The sequence below is a fragment of the Acanthochromis polyacanthus genome, chromosome 9 (assembly GCF_021347895.1).
Source record: "Acanthochromis polyacanthus isolate Apoly-LR-REF ecotype Palm Island chromosome 9, KAUST_Apoly_ChrSc, whole genome shotgun sequence".
NCBI lineage: Eukaryota > Metazoa > Chordata > Actinopteri > Pomacentridae > Acanthochromis > Acanthochromis polyacanthus.
The window spans coordinates 6879742-6905777 of NC_067121.1; the positions used below are offsets into that span (position 1 = coordinate 6879742).

Below are 26036 nucleotides of genomic sequence, written 5' to 3' on the forward strand. Positions count from 1 at the left end.
GAGGATACCACTTTTACCGTGGTATCGAGTATCGTAGAATTTAAGTGGTATTGGTATCGACTACTAAATTTCTGGTATCGTGACAAGCCTATTTAGAAATTTCTATTACAACCATTAGCAGGACGGGAAAATGAGACAAATTACAAATTACAGCGCAAGTGACTCTTGAGTTCTGACACTGTTCTTAGTAAAGCTCAATGTACAAAATATTCAGACTGCAACTTTCCTCTTTTAGTCTGTGCTGATTATCACCGTTTGTGGATTAAAAGTACAAATTGGATGTCTTTATGAAACGGTGTTCCTGCAACTTAAAACTGAGAAGAAAAACAAAAAGAATCTCATTTCTGACAAACATGGATCATCCACTTCACATCTGCCTCAATGATCAACGTAACATCAGTAGACGGCTCCTATCCCTGCGCTGCAGGACAGAACGATTTAGGAAATCTTTCTTGCCATCAGCAGTCAGGCTATTCAATTCAAAATTAAACAGATAAGAACCCTGACAGCTGAATTTCCCTTTGGGGATGAATAAAGTGATTCTATTCTATTCTACATCAATGATTCCTGCTGCTTAAACTGTTCACACCATGTATCTGTTGTACTTGTTTACTGTATCATGCCTTCTATACTCACACAGCATACAATACACTTCTACTACATCTTTTGAACTTATAGTTAAATTACTAAACTGCATTTCGCTGTCCTTGGACTTGGACTCTGTGCAATAAGAATAAAGTTGAATCTAATCTAATCTTCATATGTTAGAAAACACAGATCTGGAAAAGGAGCAGAAAGGACAGCACGCTGAAGATAACATTATTCACTAACCTACTGTAAGTGCAGTTAAAACTGCTGACAAATGTTAATACATTTAAAACCTAAGAGACCCAAACATCTCAAAGTCTGGTCAAAATATCTGCTTTTTTAACCGGAGTCTCACAAAACAAATATCATTACATCGTCCAGTTTTCATTTGTGCATAATTTTCATTTGTACATAACAAAACGATGAAAGGAGACGCCAGCAGAGGAAAGCGTCGTCTCAGTGACACATCCTCCAGCCCAAAACACTCAGAAAATATTCTTGTGGTCTACATCTAGGTCAGTTTCCTCTGTGTCGTATGCACAATGCAGGTTTAAAGTTAGATGTTGACAATGTAGAACATTTTTTAAAAAAGCAGAACACAACCAAGTTTTTGTTTTGGAAGAATTACAAACACGATGACTGAGGAGTAAAAGGTATTTCATATCCCTTTCTCAGAGGGAAATCACAGCACACACTGTCTATTGCTGAGAAAAAATAATGTTTTAAGCCATGACAAATAGCAATTATAGTACATACTATACTTAACTACTACACTAAAAAAATTGTACATAACCAATGGCTGCTTTTTACTAGTGGTGCAACGGATCATTGTTGATCTGTGATCCGTACAGATCGCTCTCCACGGTTCGGAACGCACGCAGTTCGCAGATTGGTTGATGAGAAAAAGACATACGTGGTCACGTGGAGAGTGCATGTTTAATCCACACCAGTTGAGTGCAGTGGTAGTCATGGCTAGCGGAGGAGCAGAGGAACTTTAAAAACCTTCTGCGTCATTTAAGTCGCCCGTATGGGAGCATTTTGGCTTTTCTGTAAAATACAGTGATGATGAAGGAAGGTGGTGGACAAAACTGTAACGGTGTGTCGGCACTGTGGCAGGAGAAAGCCGTATGAGAGTGGAAATACGTCGCGCATGACCACCCTTATGAAGCGACATCACCCGGATGTGTCAGTGACAGGAGCCAGGATGAAGGCTGCTCAACAACCGCGGCATTTAAACAGCTGATCCGAAAACTGATCCGATCTGTGACTCAAAACCGCGATACGATCCGAACCGTGAGTTTTTTTATCTGTTGCACCCCTACTTCTTACTACAGCTGGCTATAAAAACAAATGCAACATGAATCATATTAATTTCTTAGTTATTTAAGAGCTTTATAGTTTTACATACCAGTTGTGTGTAATGTCATTATAGGTTTCCCGGTGATATCCAGATGCTGCACATGCCATACTTCCGCAATAGTGCAGAGTGGTTCCTGTTCCTCTTTGCTCTGTGGAGTTTCTGGATCCTCCTGATCTGGACTGGTACAGAGGTCCTCCTGTTCCTCTTTCATCTGTGGAGGCTCTGGGTCCTCCTGGTACAAAATGTAGTTCTTCACTTCGTTACAGAGCTGCTGCGCAGCAAGAACCTCCTTCTCCTTACGGACATGTTGCTGTGGGAGATCTGGAGGGACAAAAGGGCACAAGAAATATGTTACAAATACAACTTTAAGAAAAAACATGCATGTTCATCCAGCCATTTCTTTCCTTCATCAGTTTGTGGTGGCAAATAAATCCAAACTGAATCAAAATCACAGCTTGAAACAATTCACTTAGCAAATTGGAAAGGCTGCAGTTTAGGTTACACAAGATGTAGCTACAAAATAACGAAACTGATGATGGTGTCAACTGGATGCTTCCAATAGGTTGAAACGTTCTGAGCCTATTTATGCTTACTGACTGGTTCAGGCTGCACACTGAGGTTCAATTTCCAGAAGAACAGTCACATTACTTGAGAGCACTACATTAAACATTCTAGTAGAGCCTGATCCATAGCTTCAACTGTCATATCAGTTGTTTGAGAGTCATATTTTCGAAGGTGTCTCATGGAAAAGCTCCATCGCTGGCTTCCCATCTGTTTCTACAGTGATTATTAAACTGCATCTTGACATTAAAAGTTACACTGAAAATTAAATCAGTGATGTCAAAGCCATGATGTCAGAAAAATCCCAGTTTGTCATTTTCCATAATATATTCAGCTTATTCATCCACATGATAGTTCGGGTCCATTTGCGATTTTCTAATTATATTGCTTCATTACTGTAGGGTTCTAAGGTAAGAACAAGCCCCGCAGATGAAAGGAACACATTCAATAGTGGATAAAACATTAAAATCACAGGAGCAATTTCAAATTTCAAACAAATTTCTCAGCCTGCATGTTGTTTACAGTGTAGAGATTTATCACTGATAAAGCAGATTTGTGCTTTCTATTTTACCAGTGACCATCTAGTTCAGTCAGTTTCTCCTCTTGTACAAACTGTGACATGCTTTCATTCACGTTGGTTCTGTCTAAACAACTGCAGCTGTGATTTCTGTCTGTGCTACTAAAACTAAATGTGGAACCAGTGGCACCTGTTGCTCCGTCGTTACCTGCCCGGTCAGGTGCCTCTGGTTCCGTGTGATTAGGAACCTACACGAGTCTCATTCATCAGCTGGTTCATCACAGTTCTACAAACCTATTCTGTGTAACTTTATCTGTGGTTTCAAGATGGCATCCAGCAGGCGGCGCTGATGATCGATCTCCTCCTCGTACTGGACGATGATCTTTTCAAACTCCGTGAATATTCCTTCAGCAGCAGCAGTTAGTCGCTCGTTTATAAAATGTCTCAGATTCTGGATTAAACCCATCTTCACTTTAAATGACGAAATATCAGTCTGAGACACGACAGCATAACTTTCTTCCAGCTCAGTCCACACGTGAAAAACTCACGCTGCCGGAGGCTTTTATTTGTTTACTTCCGCCTGGTGTCACACTGCGAAGCTCCGGCACGAAACAGTCATTTTTTTTTAAATTAAAGTTCGAGCTTCAAGTAAAAACATTTTCTCTGGAGCAGCTGCTACATGTGGAGTTATTCAATGTTTAGTGATTTAATAGTCACTGAAAATAAGACAAGTAGTAGTTAGTGAATGGTGAAGTAGAAGTGTGTTTATCATGAAATTAAAGGACTCAAAGTGGAAAAATCTCAAAAATTATTTAATTTAATTGAAGATTTCCCACGTGTAAAGAAAAAAAGGTGCAATCTGGGTGATTTGAGGACAATAGTGTTGCACTTTATAGAGGAAATGAGGGTTTTGGAAGCAGAGTGGTCTGACCCACTTTCTGTAGTCTATAAGAAAAATGGATTCAAAGTTTTGTGTTTTCAAAAATGGTCTAACATTGGAAGCCCTAGTGCAATGCTATATTTGGGTTGTGGGTTAGACCACTTTACCACTAAAATATAGACCTTAAAATCTATCAGAAATAGTATAAAATAAAGTTTGGAATATTTGTTTATCTATATATATATTTTGGGAGTTGAGACCACTCTGCTTCTAAACCCTTGTTAGCTGTAAGAGGGACATCTTGAAATTGAATGTAAAAGGGAAAATCCGTACCTACCACTGTTTTATTTATTTTGTGAATTATTTTCTTTTTACTAAAAACTCTACTTTTTTGCATTTAAATTTAATGGGGTTGTGACTTCTGTTATTTTCCTGTCTTTATAAAGAGAAGGTTACAGTGTGGTGATTAGGTTTATAAGCTAAGTTTAAATTAGTCTTCAAAGTTGTAGGATATTTTTTTCTGTTTTATCTCCTGTTTACCAAGGTTTATTTATTAGGCAGTAAAATTAGGACCCAGAGCCCCGCCAATAGTACTACCACCACATTAAGGAGAGTGTAAAGACATTAGCTACACTGGATGGGTGTTACTCAGGGTTTAAACACAAGTTGAATGTAATTGAGCCCAGTTACAGCATTCAATGGGTGTACATTTAGGGCTACTGAGAGTCATCTTGAAAAGCTGTTGTGTGTCTGAATTACACAGTGTGACATGGTGGGAAGTTCTAAAATCTCCACAGATCCGGTGCTTGACATACTTCAGGAATATTTGTCGATACAGTGGTTCAGGAAGTAGTTTCTATATCCTCTAAATCCTGAGTTTTTCTGCGTTTGATACGAGGTATAAAACCTGTTGTATGAACAAAACTGCAAAGTCTGCGGTGCAAAGTCTACCACAGATGTGGAACCTTATTAGAAGCTCCCTGATCTCTGCTGTGGCTGTTTAACTCCTCACTCAGTTTTTTTGCGAATCCTGAGGATTTTGGAAAGGCCACATTGTGTATCAGGAAATCAAACAAACTAATTACCTTACAAACTGTTCAATTGTTCAACAATGTTAAATGTAAAAAATGTTCACAAATATAATTAAAAATAACCAAATTTAGCTAACTGAACAGATGGTAGCTGTATAACATGCAGAGTTCATGCAAAGCGGTTCTCGTAACAAAATATTCCACAAAAAGTCTCCACGTTGGCAGACCAGCCTCCTCATTCATTCCTCATGAGTATCGGTACAGTTTTTGTCTCTGTAATGCTCCCTGCACCTATTCCATAAAAGTAGGCAACATTTTGTTTTCAAATTTCTCTTTCGTAGCTGCAGTTAGTTTCCATCGATTCAGATGAAATGCATTTCCACGTGTTGACCACTAGAGGGGATAGTCTGTATGCTGTACGGAAATATGGACACCAAACAAAATTTCATGTTTCTCTGAAAACGTAAACAGATCATTTAAAATTTTCCACAAATCACCAAAACTTCTATGCAAACTATTTATTTAATGCCAAATGTCTCCACTTTTAAATAAGAGATGCATTCATGTTTTTTGTGAACAATAACTGCAGCTGCACAGTAATTTCTGTCTGTCCACCTGAACAGAAATGTGACGCAGAGCTCTGATTAGAGTCCTACACGAGTCATACTCATGAGTTCATTCAGACCATCATAGGTTTACATATAACTATAGTACTAGGGAATGTTTCTTCAGCAGCAGCAGTCACTCGTTGATCAACTCTCTCAGATTCTAAACATAACTCATCGTTGCTTCTTCTGTTGAAAGATCTATCTGAGATACGACAACACAACCATCTTCCAGCCCAGTCCACATGTCAGGAAAACAAACTCTGCTGCTGTTTTTCATTGTTTACTTCTGTTGGGTGTTACTCAGTGAAGCTCCAGCAGAAACAGTGAGTAAACTTTTCTGTTCTACCTTGAACTTTAAAGGGCATTTTTTGTTCAAGTAGTTGCTGGTCAAAGTGGAGTTATTTTATTTTTAGCTAGTTTTCACATGGGCTGCACAGTGCCGTAGTGGTTAGCACTCTCGTCTTGCAGCAAGAAGATCCCAGTTCAAATCCCAGCTTAGGCCTGGGATCTTTCTGCATAGAGTTTGCATGTTCTCCCTGTGCATGCGTGGGTTTTCTCTGGGTACTCCGGCTTCCTCCCACAGTCCAAAAATATGCTGAGGTTAATTGGTTACTCTAAATTGCCCGTAGGTGTGAATGTGAGTGTGATTGTTTGTCTGTGTATGTAGCCCTGTGACAGACTGGTGACCTGTCCAGGGTGTTCCCTGCCTTCACCCGAGTCAGCTGGGATAGGCTCCAGCACCCCCGCGACCCTAATGAGGATAAAGCGGTGAATAGAGGATGGATGGATGGATGGATGGATGGTTTTACCCAAATGATGTAAGACCATAAAATATTCCATAAAGTATATAAAACTCAGTTCAGGTTTTTTGTGGGTTAGACCACTCTGCTTTTAAACCCCTCATATTTTCTAATTGTATTATGAATTACATCTGTCAGCTGAATGTAGTTTAGCTATTAAGTGTAATATTCACCTGTGTAATATACACTGCTCAAAAATCAAAGGAACACTTTGAAAACACATATTTCAATACAGGGAATAAACAAACTGGATATTTTCATTAATATGGACTGGATAATGTGTTAGGAATGAAAAGTGCCACATTGTTTGATGAGAATGAAAATTATCAACCCCCCAGGAGGGCTAAATTCAAGACACCCCAAAGTCAAAGTGAAAAACTGATGTGGCAGGCTGGTCCATCTTTCTGAAATTCCTTGGCAGCAACTCAAAACGGTATTCAGTAGTTTGTATGGCCTCCATGTGCTTGTATGCATGACTGACGATGCCGGAACAAGCTCTGAATGAGACGACAGATGGTGTCCTGGGGTATCTCCTCCCAGAACTGGACCAGGGCATCGCTGAGCTCCTGGACAGTCTGAGGAGCAACCTGGTGGTGTCTGATGGAACAAAACATAATGTTCCAAAGGTGTTCTATTGGATTCAGGTCAGGTGAGCATGGGGGCCAGCTAATGGTATCAGTTCCTTCATCCTCCAGGAACTGCATGAGTTCTCTTACCACATAAGACTGGGCATTGTCGTGCACCAGAAGGAATCCAGAACCACTGCACCAATGTAGGGTCTGACAATGGGTCAAAGGATTTCATCCTGATACCTAAAGGCAGTCAGAATGCCATTGTCCAGCCTGTAGAGGTCTGTGTGTCCCTCCATGGATATGCCTCCCCACACCATTACTGACCCACCACCAAACCAGTCTTGTTGAACAACATTACAGGCAGCATAACGTTCTCCACGGCTTCTCCAGAACCTTTCATGTCTGTCACATGCGCTCAGGGTGAACCTGCTCTCATCTGTGAAAAGCACAGGACACCAGTGGTGGATTTGCAAATTCCTGTGTTGCCAGCCGAGCTCCACGGTGCCGGTCAGCGAGCACAGCGGCCACTAGAGGACGCTGGGCCCTCAGACCACTCTCATTAAATCTCTTTCTGATTGTTTGATCAGAGACATTCACACCAGTGGTCTGCTGGAGCTCATTTTGTAGAGCTATTGCAGTGCTCATCCTGGTCCTCCTTGCACAAAGGAGCAGATAGCTGTCCTGCTGATCGGTTGAGGACCTTCTACAGCCCTGTCCAGCTCTCTTAGACTAACTGCCTGTCTCCTGGAATCTCCTCCATGCGCTTGAGAATGTGCTGGGAGACACAGCAAACCTTCTGGCAATGGCACACACTGATGTTTCATCCTGGAGGAGTTGGACTGTCTGTGGAACCTCTGTAGGGTCCAGGTATCGCCTCATGCTACCAGAAGTGACACTTACCCTAGCCAAATGCAAAACTAGTGAAAAACAGTCAGACAATATTAGGAAGGAAAAAAATGTCAGTGGCCTTCATCTGTAAACTCATTCCTGTTTTGGGGGTTGTCTCATTGTTACCCCTCTAGTGCATCTGTTGTTAATTTTATGAACACCAAAGCAGCTGAAACTGACTAAAAACCTCCTCAGTTACTTACTTAACCAGATCAGTATCCCACGTTTGACTGACTTGATGCAATGCTTAGTTTAAAAAGTGTTCCTTTAATTTTTTTGAGCAGTGTAGTTAAGTAGACATTTAAATATTATTCAGATATGTCAGAATGAATCTTTTTTAATTAGAGTGTTACCATTTAAATGTTTTCCTGTAAATCCCATACTCCCATTCTCTTTTATTTATCTGGTTTAAGGTCACATTCTTTCCTGATGTCCCTCTTTTCAGCAACGTTTTTCCAGTTCCTTCTGGATGATCCTGAAGCGTTCCCAGCCCAGATGAGATATGTATTCCCCTCAGTGAGTTCTGGGTTTACCCCAAAGTGTCCTCCCAGTTGGATATGCTTGGAAAACCTCCAAGGAATGCATGAGCATCAGCATCTCCAGTCTGAACTTCCTCTGCAAAAACAAACAAACAAAAAAATAAGCATTATTGATGTGTCCTGTTGATTTTAAACATAAGTGTTGGGCCTTTATCGGAAAAACCAGCTCACTTGGTCTGCCAAGTACCAAAACCCACCCGTCAATCAGAAATTCAGTAAGATCCTGCTCCTGACGAGGAAGTAGCCTGATCCAATTACCTCCTGTTAAACTATAATCATGTTGTACACAAAAATAACAATACAGACATCATTTCTATCATTCATTCATGGTAACAGTTAAACTACATCTTTATTTTCAGCTCTAACTATTTGTCTATTTGAATCTTTCATGATTTGGATAAAACCATCCATCCATCCATCCATCCATTCTCTATACACCTCTTTATCCTCACTAGGGGTGCTGGAGTCTATCCCAGCTGACTCGGGTGAAGGCAGGGGACACCCTGGACAGGTCACCAGTCTGTCACAAGGCTACATATACAGACAAACAATCACACTCACATTCACACCTACGGGCAATTTAGAGTACTCAATTAACCTCAGCATATTTTTGGACTGTGGGAGGAAGCCGGAGTACCCGGAGAAAACCCACGCATGCACAGGGAGAACATGCAAACTCCATGCAGAAAGATCCCAGGCCCAGGCCGGGATTTGAACCGGGGATCTTCCTGCTGCAAAACGAGAGTGCTAACCACTATGGCACTGTGCAAAAACAAAATGATCTACTTGCAATAATGCACTAGATTTGTGATTTTACTTTTAATGTGAGTCTTCAGTTTAACATTCACTGTGAATATTTTTTTATTGCATGTGATGGAGCATCACCACATGAGATGCAATCAAAAGTGTGACTGTCAGGCAAAGCATGCAACATGAATTTGTAAAACCACTGACACACTTTAAACTCTGATCAGACATGCTGCAAAATCTGCAGCCTAAACTAAAGTCATTTTGTTTAGATATTTGCATTGCTTTAAATCATGATTTAAAGTCATATAATTGCTAAAGCTGAATTAAAACATTGAAAAAGCTGCAATTTTGTTGAGCAAATATGTGTGTCAACAAGACAGTAAGACCTCTGATGTCACCTTTATACCATCACAGGCTTTTTATTTTTAGACTCACATTCAGTCCCATCAGATATGAGTACGCCTTATTTCAAACAAGCCACAGGAGGCTGATAATAAAAAACCTCAAACCATCTTCAGGTGCTGTAAAAGTCTCCCATAGAGAAACAATTCAACAGTTTTTGTACGGGTGTTTTTCACCGTGTCTACGGACCACAGTGACTGAAGTCAGTGCTGTGCCTTTACAAAAACCCCCTGAGCCTTTTTCACGTCTGAATACTCCTTGCAGAGATCAGATGAGTTCATTTTAGGTCTTCTAACATCACAGGAAGGACCACTACAGGATACAACTAAATATACTGTCAAAGCCTTGTACAATATTACATAAATATTAAAGTATCACTTCTCAATAATTCCATTATTTCTAAATGAACAGTAGGTTGTATGCTCTTATGAACAATCAAAATAAAATAATTCAGGAAGACTATGTTGAAAATACATGCTCCAAAGAGGAAACTTAATGCAACAAAAGTGAATACACCTGTGACTACTGACACACGTTAGCAAACCTGCGATCATTTAAACTAAACGGTGATTTGTACTTAGCATAAATACATCAACATGGCTATAGAATGATATGTGAACACCAGAACTTTCTCAGTTTTGAACCTATGGGCTTTGTGCATCTGCATGCCAGCGCCATGGCTTTACATGGAAATGAATTGCTCGAGAAGAAGAAAAATGTGATTGTGTGATTTTATGAAGATGGTAAATGATACATTAAGATTGGTAACCAACTAAAAGTGAGTGGAAACACAGTTGTAGCAGGAATCAGAGGTTATAGAAGGAGTAATACTACCACTAATCAGAGCTGCTGTGGTTGTCGTCCTTCAGACTTGGTACAGAGGTATCAATGGAAATCACAGTTTCTGTGAAGCTCAGACAGTGTAAAGGACACTTCAGGAAATCAACCTCTCAAATGGCTAATCGGACAGATTAAACTTTTTTAAACAACACAAAGACAAATTATTTAATTTATTCAGCACAGATGGAGTCCAGCATGTCTGGTGTGAACCTGACCAAGACCACCACTGTGAACGTATAGTCCTCAGAGTGAGGCACAGAGATGAGTGTGATGATATTAGGGTGCATGAATATGAGGAGACAACATGAATAGATGCTCCACAAATGTCTGTGAATAAACCAAAATACCAGATTCCAGAATAGCAATCAACAGAAGATGTTTCCTAGTCTGGAATTTCCTTCCTAAGCAGAAGGGAAGTAGTCTTGCATGAAACCCATTTAAAGCATCTTGTCAGAATCACACAAGAATCACTAAAAAGCAATGCAGTGAAAACTATGACCTCCTAACTTTAATCCAATATAATGCCTTTGTAGTATTTTACTGAAAGAGAAAGCAGGACAACTGACCCTGTCTTTGATTTGTGTATAGTGTATAGTGGGCTCACTGGGGGTGCCACCATTTGTGTCGTTGTTCTGTTTCATGGTAATCTATGTTTTGTTTAATTAATTTGTTGCCGGGGGACTGTAGGCAGTCTTGAAAGGCATGTGGAGGACAACCATCTTGCTCTCAAGGATGAATCATTCTCTTGTATGCTCATGAAATCATCTGGCATTGAGGGTCTTTGAGTGGGGTTGTAGGAACAACAGAGTCAGGAGAGTTGCCTTTCCCATAATCACTGTTTTTTGGTTTTCTATTTTCTTGTCCTGCAACTGGCAGTGCTTCTAATCCCTTGGTCGTAGAGCATCTAACTCCAGTACAGGCATATTCTACCAAGTTTTGGTGAACAGGTTGTTTAGGATGGGCAAATATTCACCAAGAATCCCATCATAAACTAAATGTTATACTAATCCAACAGTTACCATTAATGGCTTGACCTTTTATCGAAAGGGTCACATCTGCAGTTGGGTAATCTAGGTTAGTCAGCATATTACTTAAGAATGTGGGCTTTGCCAAGGTTTGTGAACCACCACTGTCAGCTAGTGCCTTTACCACATTACCCTTAATGGCAACATCACTATATGCAGAATCATTGTATCGGAGTTAACATCATTCACATCACTTCCTGCATGAGGGAAAGTACACAACTCAACTGACTTAGACTTTCTTAAAAGACATAATGAAGACTTGTGACAAGGCTGATGACATAGCAACACACAATGTTATTTGTGTCTTCATTTTGAATTTACAGGTTTCTTACCACACTCAATGTCCATATTGTCAACACTAGACAAGCTGTGAGGTTAGCTTGGTTAGTTTGTTTGCCACAGTCACTTTTAGTATTGAAGGAGTAGCTGTGTAGCATTCAGTCTGATCTGCAGCTTTTCCCCCATCTGTGGATTGTGCTTCTTTACCCAGGTTTGGGTATTTGGATGAAGTACAAGAAGGAACAATTTGAAGATGATGTTTCTCCAATATGTTTCCCACTAAAGCTGTCTAGTTGCATTGATTGCTTGTAAAGTCTCTTGGCTGTAAGTTTCTTGAACAGTCTCTCCCACTGGAACCTTATTGCTTCAATAGCTTCATGTTAATCTGACTGTGATTCATCCATTCCAGTGTAGGCCTCTAGAGCTTTCCCTATCAACAAGGTAATCACTCTGGTAGCCTACGTAGTCAACTGGCAGCCATCCCCAAGGTCTGGCTGTATGTTCGAACAGTGTTGAGCAGTTCTCTGGATCTTTTCCTTCCTGAAAGTTAAGTATCTTAGGTTCACCTACGTGAGACCCCATAGGTTTGTCTGTTGATCGATACAGCTAGCAGTGATGAGGAAACAGTCCCACTAGCATGGTGTGATGTAAATCCTGGAGGATTTGCAGCAGGGTTTTGATTATTCATCAAAACACTGCTGACACTTAACTGTCTGTGCCGGTTTCTTTGGAGTTGTCCATCAAGAACTCATCATTGTCTCTTGTATGAACTGACTAATTGGATGTGACCAAAATCTGGAATGCAGTTTCAGTGGGTTCAGTTCATTTTTAAATGTGTATATTTCAACTTTCCTGCCTATTAAAAACAGTTTCTGGTCCCATAAAGACATTTACATTCGTTCAAACACATGCAATATAACTTTTATTTGTTCCTACAGTTTTCAAAGAAGTTGGATGCTGGTCATCGCAATACAACGCCCCTTCTGATGGGAATCATTTTCCAGTCTTTCTTGGACCACCTTAGACCTTTTTGTAGATAACCTCTTTTGGCTACTTCATGGTCATCTTGTGTTGTTTCAATTTTTAGTTCATTCAAATAATCGGACGTCAAACTGCCTCAGATGCTAACATACGAGTAGATGTTGTATTATCTGTGTCTTTGCAACCAATTTTTCTTTCAGTAGTGAGAGTTTGGGGGTGAGGAAGGGAGAAGGTGAGTCAACTGTCTTGTATTTCTAGTGTTGTTACCATGAGTATATGAAGTTTTTTTCCCCTTTTTGAAGTTTTTCCCTTTAATTGCTTTTCAACATTGAATTAGTGTCAATATAATTTGGCTTTTTTGATGAGAAATTACAATAAAACGATTTTGTCAGGGCAAAGTAAAAGCAGGATCCTACAAAATAATGGCACCTAATTAAAATTGAAAATAAATATTCACCCCATGAAGTGGCAATTTTACACACTTGCAGCCAGCTAGCATTAGCAGTTCATCAGTCAAATGGAGGTCATCTGAGTGCAGTAAATGCGTCTCAGTGATTGTAGTATAAAGACTCTTGTATGTGAAAGGTCCAGTCATAACTATAACTACACCACGATGACAAAAGAACACTCCATGCCACTCTGTGAAAAGGTTTTTGAAAAGCATAAGCAAGGTAATGGATACAAAGAAATGTGTAAGTCACTGAATATCTCTTGGTGTACATTTAAATCTATAATCAAAAGGTGGAACAAATAGGACACATGTAAATCTGCCAGCAGGCCATCCTCAGCAATGCACTGACCATATGAGTGAGGGAGGCCACCAAGACATGTATGACTCCTGAAGGAGTTACAAAGTTCACTTGCTCAGATGGAGGAGGCTGTTTATAAAGCTGCTGTTTGGGTTCTTCAGAATTCAAAGCCTGATGGGAGAGTGGCAAAGAGGAAGAAATTGTTGAAAAAAAAGCTCATAATAAATCTGAAATAGAAGATCAAAAGCAGAACTGAGCTTTTTGGCCATGAGATTTGACACTATGTTTGGTGGACATGAAACACTAAACATCATGACGAACTCCCCATCAACACCGTGGTGGTGGCAACGTCACGATGTTAAACATGGTGGTGGCATCATCATAATGTTAAACATGGTGGTGGCTTCATCATAATGTTAAACATGGTGGTGGCATCATCATAATGTTAAACATGGTGGTGGCAACGTCATGATGTTAAACATGGTGGTGGCAGTATCATGATGTTAAACATGGTGGTGGCATCATCATAATGTTAAAATGGTGGTGGCTTCATCATAATGTTAAACATGGTGGTGGCATCATCATAATGTTAAACATGGTGGTGGCAACGTCATGATGTTAAACATGGTGGTGGCAGTATCATGATGTTAAACATGGTGGTGGCAGCATCGTAATGTTAAACATGGTGGTGGCATCATCATAATGTTAAACATGGTGGTGGCATCATCATAATGTTAAATATGGTGGTGGCATCATCAAAATGTTAAACATGGTGGTGGCATCATCATAATGTTAAACATGGTGGTGGCATCATCATAATGTTAAACATGGTGGTGGCAGTATCATGATGTTAAACATGGTGGTGGCTTCATCATAATGTTAAATATGGTGGTGGCATCATCAAAATGTTAAACATGGTGGTGACATCATCATAATGTTAAACATGGTGGTGGCATCATCATAATGTTAAACATGGTGGTGGCATCATCATAATGTTGAATATGGTGGTGGCATCATCAAAATGTTAAACATGGTGGTGGCATCATCATAATGTTAAACATGGTGGTGGCATCATCATAATGTTAAACATGGTGGTGGCAGTATCATGATGTTAAACATGGTGGTGGCTTCATCATAATGTTAAACATGGTGGTGGCAGTATCATGATGTTAAACATGGTGGTGGCAGTATCATGATGTTAAACATGGTGGTGGCATCATCAAAATGTTAAACATGGTGGTGGCATCATCATAATGTTAAACATGGTGGTGGCATCATCATAATGTTAAACATGGTGGTGGCAGTATCATGATGTTAAACATGGTGGTGGCTTCATCATAATGTTAAACATGGTGGTGGCATCATCATAATGTTAAACATGGTGGTGGCAGTATCATGATGTTAAACATGGTGGTGGCATCATCATAATGTTAAACATGGTGGTGGCATCATCATAATGTTAAACATGGTGGTGGCAGTATCATGATGTTAAACATGGTGGTGGCATCATCATAATGTTAAACATGGTGGTGGCTTCATCATAATGTTAAACATGGTGGTGGCATCATCATAATGTTAAACATGGTGGTAGCAGTATCATGATGTTAAACATGGTGGTGGCATCATCAAAATGTTAAACATGGTGGTGGCATCATCAAAATGTTAAACATGGTGGTGGCATCATCATAATGTTAAACATGGTGGTGGCAGTATCATGATGTTAAACATGGTGGTGGCATCATCATAATGTTAAACATGGTGGTGGCAGCATCGTAATGTTAAATACAGTGGTGGCATACTAAAGTGTTACTGCAGCCCGCCAGGGTGGTTTCTGTGGCGGGCTCTCTTCTTTTCCGTATTTTCCAGGCGGCGGAATATTATGACACAGTCTTTGTCCCATCTTCCTTTTAATAGTTGGATTAGGTTCATTTTGTCGTTATATACTATACGAAAGTGTTACTTATTTAAACCGACAATTCAGAAAAGGATGGTTACCTTGCTGACATGTTTCGACAGTCTCTGCTGTCTTCTTCAGAGTGTCATCTGACGTTTGCTGACGTGTCCTTTTTGTCACGTGGTGGATTTGAGAGATCTGTCAGAACCTGTCAAACCGACCACGCCATTATAAGAAGCATGGCGGTGGCAGCATCATGATGTTTAGCATGGTGGTAGCTTCATCATAATGTTAAGCATGGTGGTGGCAGTGTCATTATGCTTAGCATGTTGGTAGCATCATTTTATGAAGCATGGTAGTGGTAGCATCATAATATGAAGCATGGTGGTGGCTTCATAATAATGTTAAGCATGGTGGTGGCAGTATCGTGATGTGGGGATGCCTCTTGGCTGCAGGCCCTGGAAGGCCTGTAAAGGTCGAGGGTAAAATGAATGCAGCAACATGCAGAGAAATCCTGGGGGACAAGTAGATAACTGAGATTTGGGAAATGATATTCTAGAGTGGACAAGTCGGAGCCCAGACCTCAGTCCAGTTGAGAATTTGTTCACTTGTGATCCCAGTTCAATCAGACAAAAGTTTGCAAAGAGGAATTTGGTAAAACTGCAGTATCTAAATGTCAAAATAACTGAGATCTATCCACACAGGCTCAGTGCTGTAATTGAGGCCAAAAGAGCTTCTACTGAAAACTGACCTAAATGGGGTAAATACTGATGCAATCACTTATTTTACATTTTAGATAATTAACATTACTTTGTAGAAATCTGTTTCCAGTTTTACATGAGAGTTTTTTTCTACTTGTCAAAGAAGTTGTGATAAATTGACCACAATTCAATTTTAAAAGCAATTAAAAGGGAGACCTTCCAAGTGCAGGAATACTTTTTATAGTTACAGTATACACAGTTGTATGCATTTTGTAATAGTGTTTTTATGACCCCCTTAAAAAATAGATCATCCCAGGGGATTATTCACTAAATTCAGTTTTATTGTTAACTAATAAGCTGGTATGTCAATGATAATGAATGATTTGTTGATATAACATAAAAAGTCATGTCCTTAATGTGTAAAAAGTGTTAAACATGTCATATAAAATGTGTAGTTATAGCAGAGCAGTTTTTGTCCGGGTGGCAGCAGGATACTGCTGTTTCCTATTGCTGCTGTGATAGGTTTTTGTACGACGGTTTTTCACTGTGTTGGGGTACCACAGTGACTGAACATCCATGCAGAGCTTGACAAAAACCTCCAACTTGATAAATAATGGCTGTTTTAAATCCTGGAACTATGGAAAGCCACCAGAGGCACAAAGAAACTAATTCTACACTTTTGGTGAGTTTTCAGTGTCAACTTTTCTACATTAAAACGGTTAAATTTCATCATTTTTGTGACTCTCATGTCACTGCTGCTTCTGCTGAAATGTTTTATTTTCTTATATTAACCAGACAAAAACACAACTTTGACCTCATGATTGTTCTTCTGGTTGTTCCAACAGAGTGTGTGTGTCCAAAGGAAATGGATTTGAAACATTTTTGGGCTGATTTAAGGACGATTGAGAGTGGAGAGGTTTTTGTACGACGGTTTTTCACTGTGTTGGGGTACCCACAGTGACTGAACATCCATGCAGAGCTTGACAAAAACCTCCAACTTGATAAATAATGGCTGTTTTAAATCCTGGAACTATGGAAAGCCACCAGAGGCACAAAGAAACTAATTCTACACTTTTGGTGAGTTTTCAGTGTCAACTTTTCTACATTAAAACGGTTAAATTTCATCATTTTTGTGACTCTCATGTCACTGCTGCTTCTGCTGAAATGTTTTATTTTCTTATATTAACCAGACAAAAACACAACTTTGACCTCATGATTGTTCTTCTGGTTGTTCCAACAGAGTGTGTGTCCAAAGGAAGTGGATTTTAAACATTTTTGAGCTGATTTAAGGACGATTGAGAGTCGAGAGGTTTTTGTACGGGGGTTTTCCACTGTGTTGGGTTTTAACATTTGGAAGGAGCATCAGTCTCACCGTCCGTCCAAAAGGTAAGAAAACACACTTTATCCTGGTCACTGCAGTCAAAACTAATTACTTTCACATGCTCTGTTTAGTTTTAGAGTTGAGTTTCTATTTTTTAAAGCTTAAATTTGATGGATTAGATGCATTGCTGATGTGACGATGAGCGGCCGCACTCGTCCTGCATTTCTGCCTTAAGAGATGCAAAAAACGAGTTTTAAATGTTTCAAAATGATGATTTCTGGTCATTCAGGCCCAGAAATTGTCCAAAATTCAGTCGACTGCAGAAATTTAGGTCGTAAATTTAGTTTGTCATTGTGCCGTAATGCTGCTAAAAATGACAAATAGTGATAATAGGCAGGCAAAATTATTATCGGTAATTTGTTGTAACAGAAAAGCACCTCATGTGCTTTACATAAAGAATAAAAAAAACCATAAATGGCCACAGATGCAGCTTTTGGAAAACAGCCGTGTGACTGAAAACCTGAAGTAAGCATCGCTGACGCCAGAACAGGAGCAAAATCTGTCTGCAAAATTCCTCAAATTTCATTTAAATGCACTGACTGAGGTGGTTTTAAACACCTGCAGTCAAATTAAACCTTTTAGGTCAAAATCCAGTTTTAGAAGTTTCATCTTATGTTAGTTTTAATGTGCAGTTTGTTGGAACAAAGTACGTGTGGAGAAATAACGTTTCAGTGTTTCAGTTCATAAAATACACTAAATTCTAAATGGTAAAACACTCAGACAGATAAATGAAGAGCATCATGTTGTCAAAGGGGCATTGACACAGTTGGTTCAGAAAAAGCGTGAATAAAATAATAAAATGGAGAATGAGGGATTGATAGAACATTAATGTGGAGCATTAGAAATGCATATCAAACATGAGCAAGAAAATACACTGAGGAGGAAACAGAAAACCCAGAAGAAATGATTGCAAAAAGAAATTTGATTAATTCATTTAATTTGTGAATTAGTGAGCGTCAGTGATTTTTAATTAAATGTATTAAACTCAGTGTAAAAGTCTTTGCAGAGTGTCCTTGTCTGTGTGCTGCTCTGCTCATAAGAATGTGACGATAATAATAATAATAATAGTAGAGGGAAACGTTAATTAGATGTTAAACACAGGAGCTAAGTCTTAGTTAATATTCATATGAAACTTATTTGGTCTCAGATTAGTTGTAAAAAATTTAAAAATGTCGTGATTCAACTGGTGTCACATTGAGAAATTAATATGAACACAGAGGATGACAGTAATAATAGAATTATTCATAATAATAATTACATCGTACAGGATGAAACCAGCTGACCCGTTCCTCTACTGATGCTGCTGTTAATAATATTAGAATGTTTACAGTAACGTGTATTTTCATAGAGCCTATTGCACATGAAAGAGACTAAAACTACAGCAAAAGCAGCATCCTCTATGCAGTTATTACAGCAATGAATACATTTCAATGTTTTGGCTGTTTTAGAAATCAGTTTTTATCCATCAAATGCTCTAATTGTAAATGTTTTAAATAATTTCTATTTTTATTTTGCATTCATGTTACTTATTTAATCTCTTGCCTGATTCGCAATTTCTTTTTTATTTAATCAACTGTGGTAAAAGTCAGACACATTTTTTAATCTAGTAAAAAAAAAGTTAAGAAAAAGACGTCTCGTATTTTAAATTACATGAATATTTACAAAAGAGGCCAAGTTGATGTCAGAAGATTTGAGCTGCTAATGTTTCTTTGCATTCTATATTTAACAAAAGAAAAATTAAAGTAGTTTGCAGATAAAAACAGCAACACTCAGTCAAATGAAGCGTTTCTGAAGCAGAAATAAACTGTACGGCAGCTCGAACTCACAAAGAATCGCCTCAGAGACCATCTGTTTGTCTTTCTAGGAAATTCTGATTCAGACCAACACTGCACATTATTCTCCTGAATATCCTGTCATTTACAGCTAAATAGGAGCAGATTTTTTTTTAAGAAATTAAATGAATTTCCAAGAAATTAGCTGTAAAATAGAAAAACTGTGAAATAAAATGCTACTAAATGCACTATTAGACATGAATCCAGATTTTATTGCACAGTCAATAGAATGATTTCAGTCCAAAACAACAAATCAGCTGTTCAAGTTTTGAAAAACATTGATATATTTATTTTAGTTGAGGACCTACTTTTTAAAATGATTCTTCTTTTCAAGTCTAATTGAAATGAACGTGGCATAAAAGAGAAGAATCCAGCTGTTATACTCGTCTGATGTGGACAGCAACAAATAATGACTCATTATGGATTAACTGATTGAGCATTTGACCGATTAGAAGCAGTAAAAAATGTCTGCTTTCAAAATTATGAGGAATAAATCACAATTATTCAAATAATTCAAAGGTGAAGCAGCAGATTGTGGCATTTAAAAAGCAGAAATCAGGAAATATTTGTCAGTCTCTGCATGAAAATGATCAAATTTCTTCACGTTGATCGATTTATCTTTAGTTTACAACAATATCATATTCAGAAGGTGTTTTGTGGGACATTAAAACCTTGATTTGTAATGCAGTCAGTAAATAAAGCTGTTAAACAACCACAGTGCAGTTAAAAAAGGCCCTGACATGTGGATGAGTAGATGTTAAACTTCATTACTGGGTCTGACATTCAGCATATTTCCATTATTAATGTTATTTTCTTAAACTCATTTCTTCAAATAGTGTATAAACGTGTTTCTTTGGCTCCGTTGCTGCTGCCTCTGTCTGATGATAGTCCAGGAAAATAAATGTTGGAAAGTTCTCTTTGAATAAAATTTATAAAATGTAAATAAAGAGAGGTATTTAAAAAGTGTGCTAGAATTAGTTGTTGTTATAATGGAAATTCTGAAACTGGGATTTTCCTCACTGCAAATGTAGATCTGTCCAGATATGGGTTAATAAATTATCGGCCTATCAGTCGACCCCTGCTGTGATACAAAATGACAATACTTGAGTAAAACACTTTTAATTTGTGCCCAGTAGGAGAGTGAATGTGTTTGTGTCTCTTTAAAGCTGAAAGCAGAAACAATTTTGTGTAAATGTGTCTCAGAATTCACACCACTGAAGGTGTTTGACCTTCGCCATAGTGAAATCTTGACTGTTTTTTGTGGTTCTGGTTCAGATTCGACCCCGGTGGCTCCTGAACTGTTCATCCTGAGCCCCCTGCTGCATGATAACAGGACGGGTCCAGAGGTCTGTCTGGCCACTGGTTTCCGCCCGAGAGACGGGGAAATGGTTTTGAACATTAACGGGGATTCGGTGTACATGAGGACCAGAAACGCCGCTCTGTCAGTGAACCGGAACAGTTACTTCTTCGCTGGATTCCTCAACCAGACCATCCACTCCTGCGAGCTGCACGGCACATCCGTCAACAACATAGCTGGTGGGAAAAGTTACTGGAGTTCTGACTCAGCTCTGTTTGTTTTACACTTTTGAACACGTGTAATCAGTTTGACACATGTTGATGGATGAAGAATATTTCTTTGTGGAAACACCTCATAACATCTAAATGACAGAACAGTTCAGGCACCAAAAAGCCGTTTTCCATTGCAGGAACTTGCAGGTTGTTTTAATGCGTTCTGAATCTTTGTGTCTGTTTCTGCTGCAGGAACTGCACCTGCTGTCACGACTCAGGAGTGTGAACCCAAGCAGCAGGCACAGACAGGTGGGTGAAATTAATGATTTAATATCTACAAGAGAAAATAAACAAAACTCCTAATAATTACAACAGGAGGGAAACAAGAGGAGGAGAACACAGCTAAGCTAACCAAGGGCAGACCCGAAGGCCGAGATAAACAAAACTAAAATACAGGGAGAGAAAACTCATGAGAGGTCCAGAGAATTATTCCAGTGTCTGAGGGGCGGCAAGATGGGCAAACTGACTGAGTCGAGGGAGAGATGTGGCGAGGGTAGATTACAGTCCACAGGGGAAATCGTGTCCAGTAAACGGCATACAGGGAACGGGGAACGATGTGCAGGTTTTGGCGGAGTGCATTGTGGTCTTGGCAGATGAACCTGGAACAATGAACCGGCAGTGAACTGTGCAGAGAGGCCGGCTTATATGCTGCAGTGATTGTCAATTCCTGCCAGCTGCGCTCTCTGCACAGCCGTTCATCATTTAGCTGATTGTGTCATCGCACCGGAGCAGGAGGAGCATGACAGTACCCCCTCCTCAAGGTGCACCTCCTGGCACACACTGGACTGGTTGGGGTGCCGGCAGGTGACCTCAGGACCGGCAGGGATCCGACAGGGGGAACCGCTACCGGGGCGGCCCGAGGGACGGGCGGGCTGGGTTCGGGTGGGTGGGAGGGACAACGTTGGAGGACGATCCCGGGCTGGCGAGGCTGGGGCTGGTCATGCTGAAGTCCGACAGGCTGAAGGAGCCGCTCCGGAGGGCGGCCCGGGGGCTGGACAGGTCAAGGCAGGAGGGCTCGGAACCGGACAGGCTGAGGGATCCGCTCCGGAAGGCGGCCCGGGGGCTGGACCTGGAACAGACAGTCAGGCTGACAGAGGTCTTCCGGCGGTCGGGCTGGGAACCGGCAGCGGGACCGACAGGAACTCTCCGGAGGCCGGGCTGGGACCCAGCAATGGCGAGACCCCTCCAGGGGCTGAACTGGAACTGGAGACCCCTCCAGGGGCTGAGTTGGGGCCGGGGGCAGGACTGGAGTCGGCGGCCCCTCCGGGGGCAGGACTGGAGTTGGCGGCCCCTCCGGGGGCAGAGTTGGAACCAGGGCTGGGAGCCCCTCCGTGGGCAGAGCGGGGGCCTGGACTGGGGAATAACTGGACTGGACTTGAACTGGACAATGGCTGACCTGGACGGAACCGGATTGGACTTGAACTGGACGGGTTTAGTAATGGACTGGACAAAAACTGAACTGGACTTGAGTTGGACTGAATGGACTGGAGGGTCAGAAGGGACAGAAAGAACAGGAGGGACTGACTGAACTGGAGGGACTGGAAGGCCTGGAGGGACAGAAGGAACTGAATGGACAGGAGGGACTAAAAGGATTGGAGGGACAAGATGGATAGGAGGAACAAAAAAGGACTGGAGGGACAGGACAGGGGAGACCACTCCTGCAGGGGAACCACAGGCTGTTGAAGTGACCACTGCAGGAGGACCACTCGATGTTAAGGTGGCACAAGGTCTCGAGGCCGCGGAGGAGGTGGGACGCCGCGGGATGCCTCACCGAGGCGGCGGGACGCCTCACAGAGGCCTCTGAGGAGGCAGGATGCCTCGACAAAGACATGGAGGCGGCGGGACGCCTCCTTAAGGCTGCAGCGGGAGCCTGTTGCTCTTTCAGAGCTGCAGCGGGAGCCTGTTGCTCCTTCAAGACCATGGTGGGAGCTTTTATCCCCTTTAGCGCTGCAGCGGGAGAAGTGTTGAGCTCCTCTAAGGCCGCGGAGGAGGCTTTATGCCTCTTCAAGGCTGTAGGGGCCCCACAGGGACAGAAGGCGGGCCGAAGGGCCCCACAGGGACAGAAGGCGGGCCGAAGGGCCCCCACAGGGACAGAAGGCGGGCCGAAGGGCCCCCACAGGGACAGAAGGCGGGCCGAAGGGCCCCCACAGGGACAGAAGGCGGGCCGATGGGCCCCCACAGGGACAGAAGGCGGGGCAATGGGTCTTGTAAAGACTGGGGATGGAGCGACGGCTCCCAGACGGACCGTAGACAGGGTGATGGCCCCCATACGACCAGAAGACAGAGCGATGGTCTCCACAGGGACAGGAGAGAGGGAGGCGGAACAGTGCCCCTTCTCAGCTGGGAGTGAGGCGGCACAAGGCCTCTGAACCGCCGGGAGTGGGGAGGCACGAGGCCTCTCCTTGGCAGGGAGGGAGGCGACACGGGGCCTTTCCTTGGCAGGGAGGGAGGCGACACGGGGCCTCTCCTTGGCAGGGAGGGAGGCGACACGGGGCCTCTCCTTGGCAGGGAGGGAGGCGACACGGGGCCTCTCCTTGGCAGAGAGTGAGGTGGCACGGGGCCTCTCCTCAGGAGAGGAGAAAGACAGTGTCAACCTGCTCGGAGACGGTGGCGGCGTCGACCCGCTCAAAAAGTGAGGCAGGACAGGGCCACTCCAAAGCTGCAAGTGAGGTGGCAAGGGGCCCCTCTAGCACGGCAGAGGAAGGGACACGAGGCTCCTCCAGGGCAGGAGAAGGGGAGTTACGGTGCAGCTGTGTCTATGGCGACCGGATTTTCTGGCGGCGGGCTCTGCGGCTAACGGGGAATTGGGGACAGGTGGACTGTCAGGCTGGAGACAGATGTGGTGGGGTTCGGGAACTGGAGGGATGACGTGTGGTACGGGAGTGTTTAAAAAATCCCGGATGTAATCGGGAAGGTGGCCAATAAGCTCAGGTTTCTGGGCAGCCAATCGCTGGCCCTGGGTAACCAGAACACTTCTGTGGTCCCCCCACCAGTCCCAGTACAGGTCGCTCAGGGCATAGAAATATCTTTTATTCTCTTCGCAAGAGAAGAATATCCCCAGGGAGGCATTTGGGGATCCCCCTGGAGATCTTGGCCGTGAGTCCCTCCTACGAGAATTGCGTCGTCCCCTGGATGGCAGTTTTATATCCAAACGGGTTCCCCAAAAGGAAGAGTTCTGGTCATAATCAAGCGTGGGGTGAATACAGGGAGAAAAAGAAAAAAAAATCTGGGGTGCCTGCTGGGTACTTGGGTAGCCGGTTCCTTCTGTCACGACTCAGGGGTGTGAACCCAAGCAGCAGCCACAGACAAGTGGGTGAAATTAATAATGATTTAATATCTACAAGAGAAAATAAACAAAACTCCTAATAATTACAACAGGAGGGAAACAAGAGGAGGAGAACACAACTAAACTAACCAAGGGCGGACCCGAAGGCCGAGATAAACTGATTAACAAAACTAAACTAAAATACAGGGAGAGAAAACTCACAAGAGGTCCAGAGAATTAGTCCAGAGTCTGACGGGCGGCAAGATGGGCAAACTGACTGAGTCGAGGGAGAGACGTGGCGAGGGTAGATTACATTCCACAGGGGAAATAGTGTCCAGTAAACGGCATACAGGAAACATGGAACGATGTGCAGGGTTTGGCGGAGTGTGTCGTGGTCTTGGCAGATGAACATGGAACAATGAACCGGCAGTGAACTCTGCAGAGAGGCCGGCTTATATGCTGCAGTGATTGTCAATTCCTGCCAGCTGTGCTCTCTGCACAGCTGTTCATCATTTAGCTGATTGCGTCATCACACCAGAGCAGGAGGAGCATGACACCTGTAAAAAAAAGCTGGAAAGAATATTTAAATGAGAAGCAATAAATATAGACAATAGGAACATCCTGGTCACATTCATAGTGGTGTGTTCATAGAATGACTTGAGACATACTGTACAAAAAATGTTAAATGTGATTTAACTCATGATATTGTTGATTAGTAGCTTGAAACAGAATCGGGTTAGATTTTCACGATGCTGGAATGGCAAATATTAATGTTTATGATGTTGGTGTGACTGATGTGTCGTTCTTTTTGTTTCCAAACAGATGACCCTTACATCAGCTATTATCCAAGTGAGTCCTTAAACGCACCATAAGAGGAATCAGTCTTTGTTAACGCAAACAGATGCACTCAGTCTGAACTCATTTGCTTTGTGTCCCGTCCAGGAAAGGCCAAGCTGAACTTCTACTTGCTGGTGATGAACGGAGCCAGGCTGGTGTTCACCAAGACTCTGGCCTTCAACACCCTGCTGACCATCAGAGCGCTGATGGTCCACCTCTGAGCTCCACAGCTTCAGCTTCAGCACATCCACCTGAGCTGACGAACGGAGAGTCGGATCAAATCACAGCGTCGTCTTTGCTTCTTCATGTATATAATCCAGATTCTTTATTTGGCCAAAAAGTACAAAATACGTGTAAGAAATTTTTAAGGAAATGTCCTGCAAATTCAAAACTACAACAAATAATGAAGCAGGAATGAAAAGTTTTTGCATTTTTGTCTCTTATTTGGACACATTTTCCTTTATAGTGCACTTTAAGTTCAACCAAAACACAAGGAGAGAAATTTAATCCAAATTTGGAAACACAACAAATATTCAAACACATTTTAGGATTCAATTTGAATTTCTCTTTACATTTGACAGATGTATTTAAAAGTCAGTCAGTAATATAGAAACATTTAAACAGTAAAATGTCTGAGAAATGAAGAAGGTTTTTCTATTTTTGTAAATAAAAGTAAAACTTATGCTTCTTGCTTCAAATGTAATCACTTTGAGGATTAAATGATGAAACCTTATAGATGTATGTTTTCATCACACATTAAGACTGAATAATGTTTATTTTAATGTAGTTCAAAGCTGAGTTTAGGTTTTAAAATGAATAAATCCAGATTCATAATTAAGCAGTGTCCTGTTGCACGATTTAAAAATAACCTGTTACTTTCTTACCTAAATTAAAATATTTTGCTAAATGTTTTTTTTAATTGCATGCTGTTGAGTCATGATGGGTACAAAGTTAATCAGGAAACACTCAGATTTTTCCTCCTCTTTGAAAAACTAATGCAGCATAATAAGAAGAGAAGATAAAAACAACAACAGATAAACAACAGCAGCCCCTTGCTTTCTTCATGTGACTTGGTTTGTTTACTGAATAGATGACAAATGAACGTGATTTTAAAGGTTAAACTCTGCCGGTTTAATTAAAACTTTAACGTTTTGATGCAACAGAATTGAACTGAGTTGATGTTCAGA

General features: G+C 41.4%; 2 protein-coding genes across 3 annotated transcripts in view; one reads left to right on the forward strand and one right to left on the reverse strand.

Annotated features, from left to right (window-relative positions):
- LOC127535334 (zinc finger protein 267-like) overlaps nucleotides 1-3573 on the reverse strand; it is a 167312-nt gene extending 163739 nt beyond the window's left edge. The window contains exons 1-2 of one of the 2 annotated variants that reach the window (XM_051953138.1): nucleotides 3321-3573; nucleotides 1997-2269 (exon numbers count right to left, since the gene is read on the reverse strand). In XM_051953138.1, coding sequence (XP_051809098.1) covers nucleotides 1997-2269; nucleotides 3321-3492 — 445 coding nt within the window. In that variant the 5' untranslated portion in view covers nucleotides 3493-3573. The remainder of the gene's footprint in view (nucleotides 1-1996; nucleotides 2270-3320) is intronic. The other variant, XM_051953140.1, reaches the window with a different exon arrangement.
- LOC110968563 (T cell receptor alpha chain MC.7.G5-like) overlaps nucleotides 1-26036 on the forward strand; it is a 318096-nt gene that overhangs the window by 196840 nt on the left and 95220 nt on the right. The window lies entirely within an intron of this gene.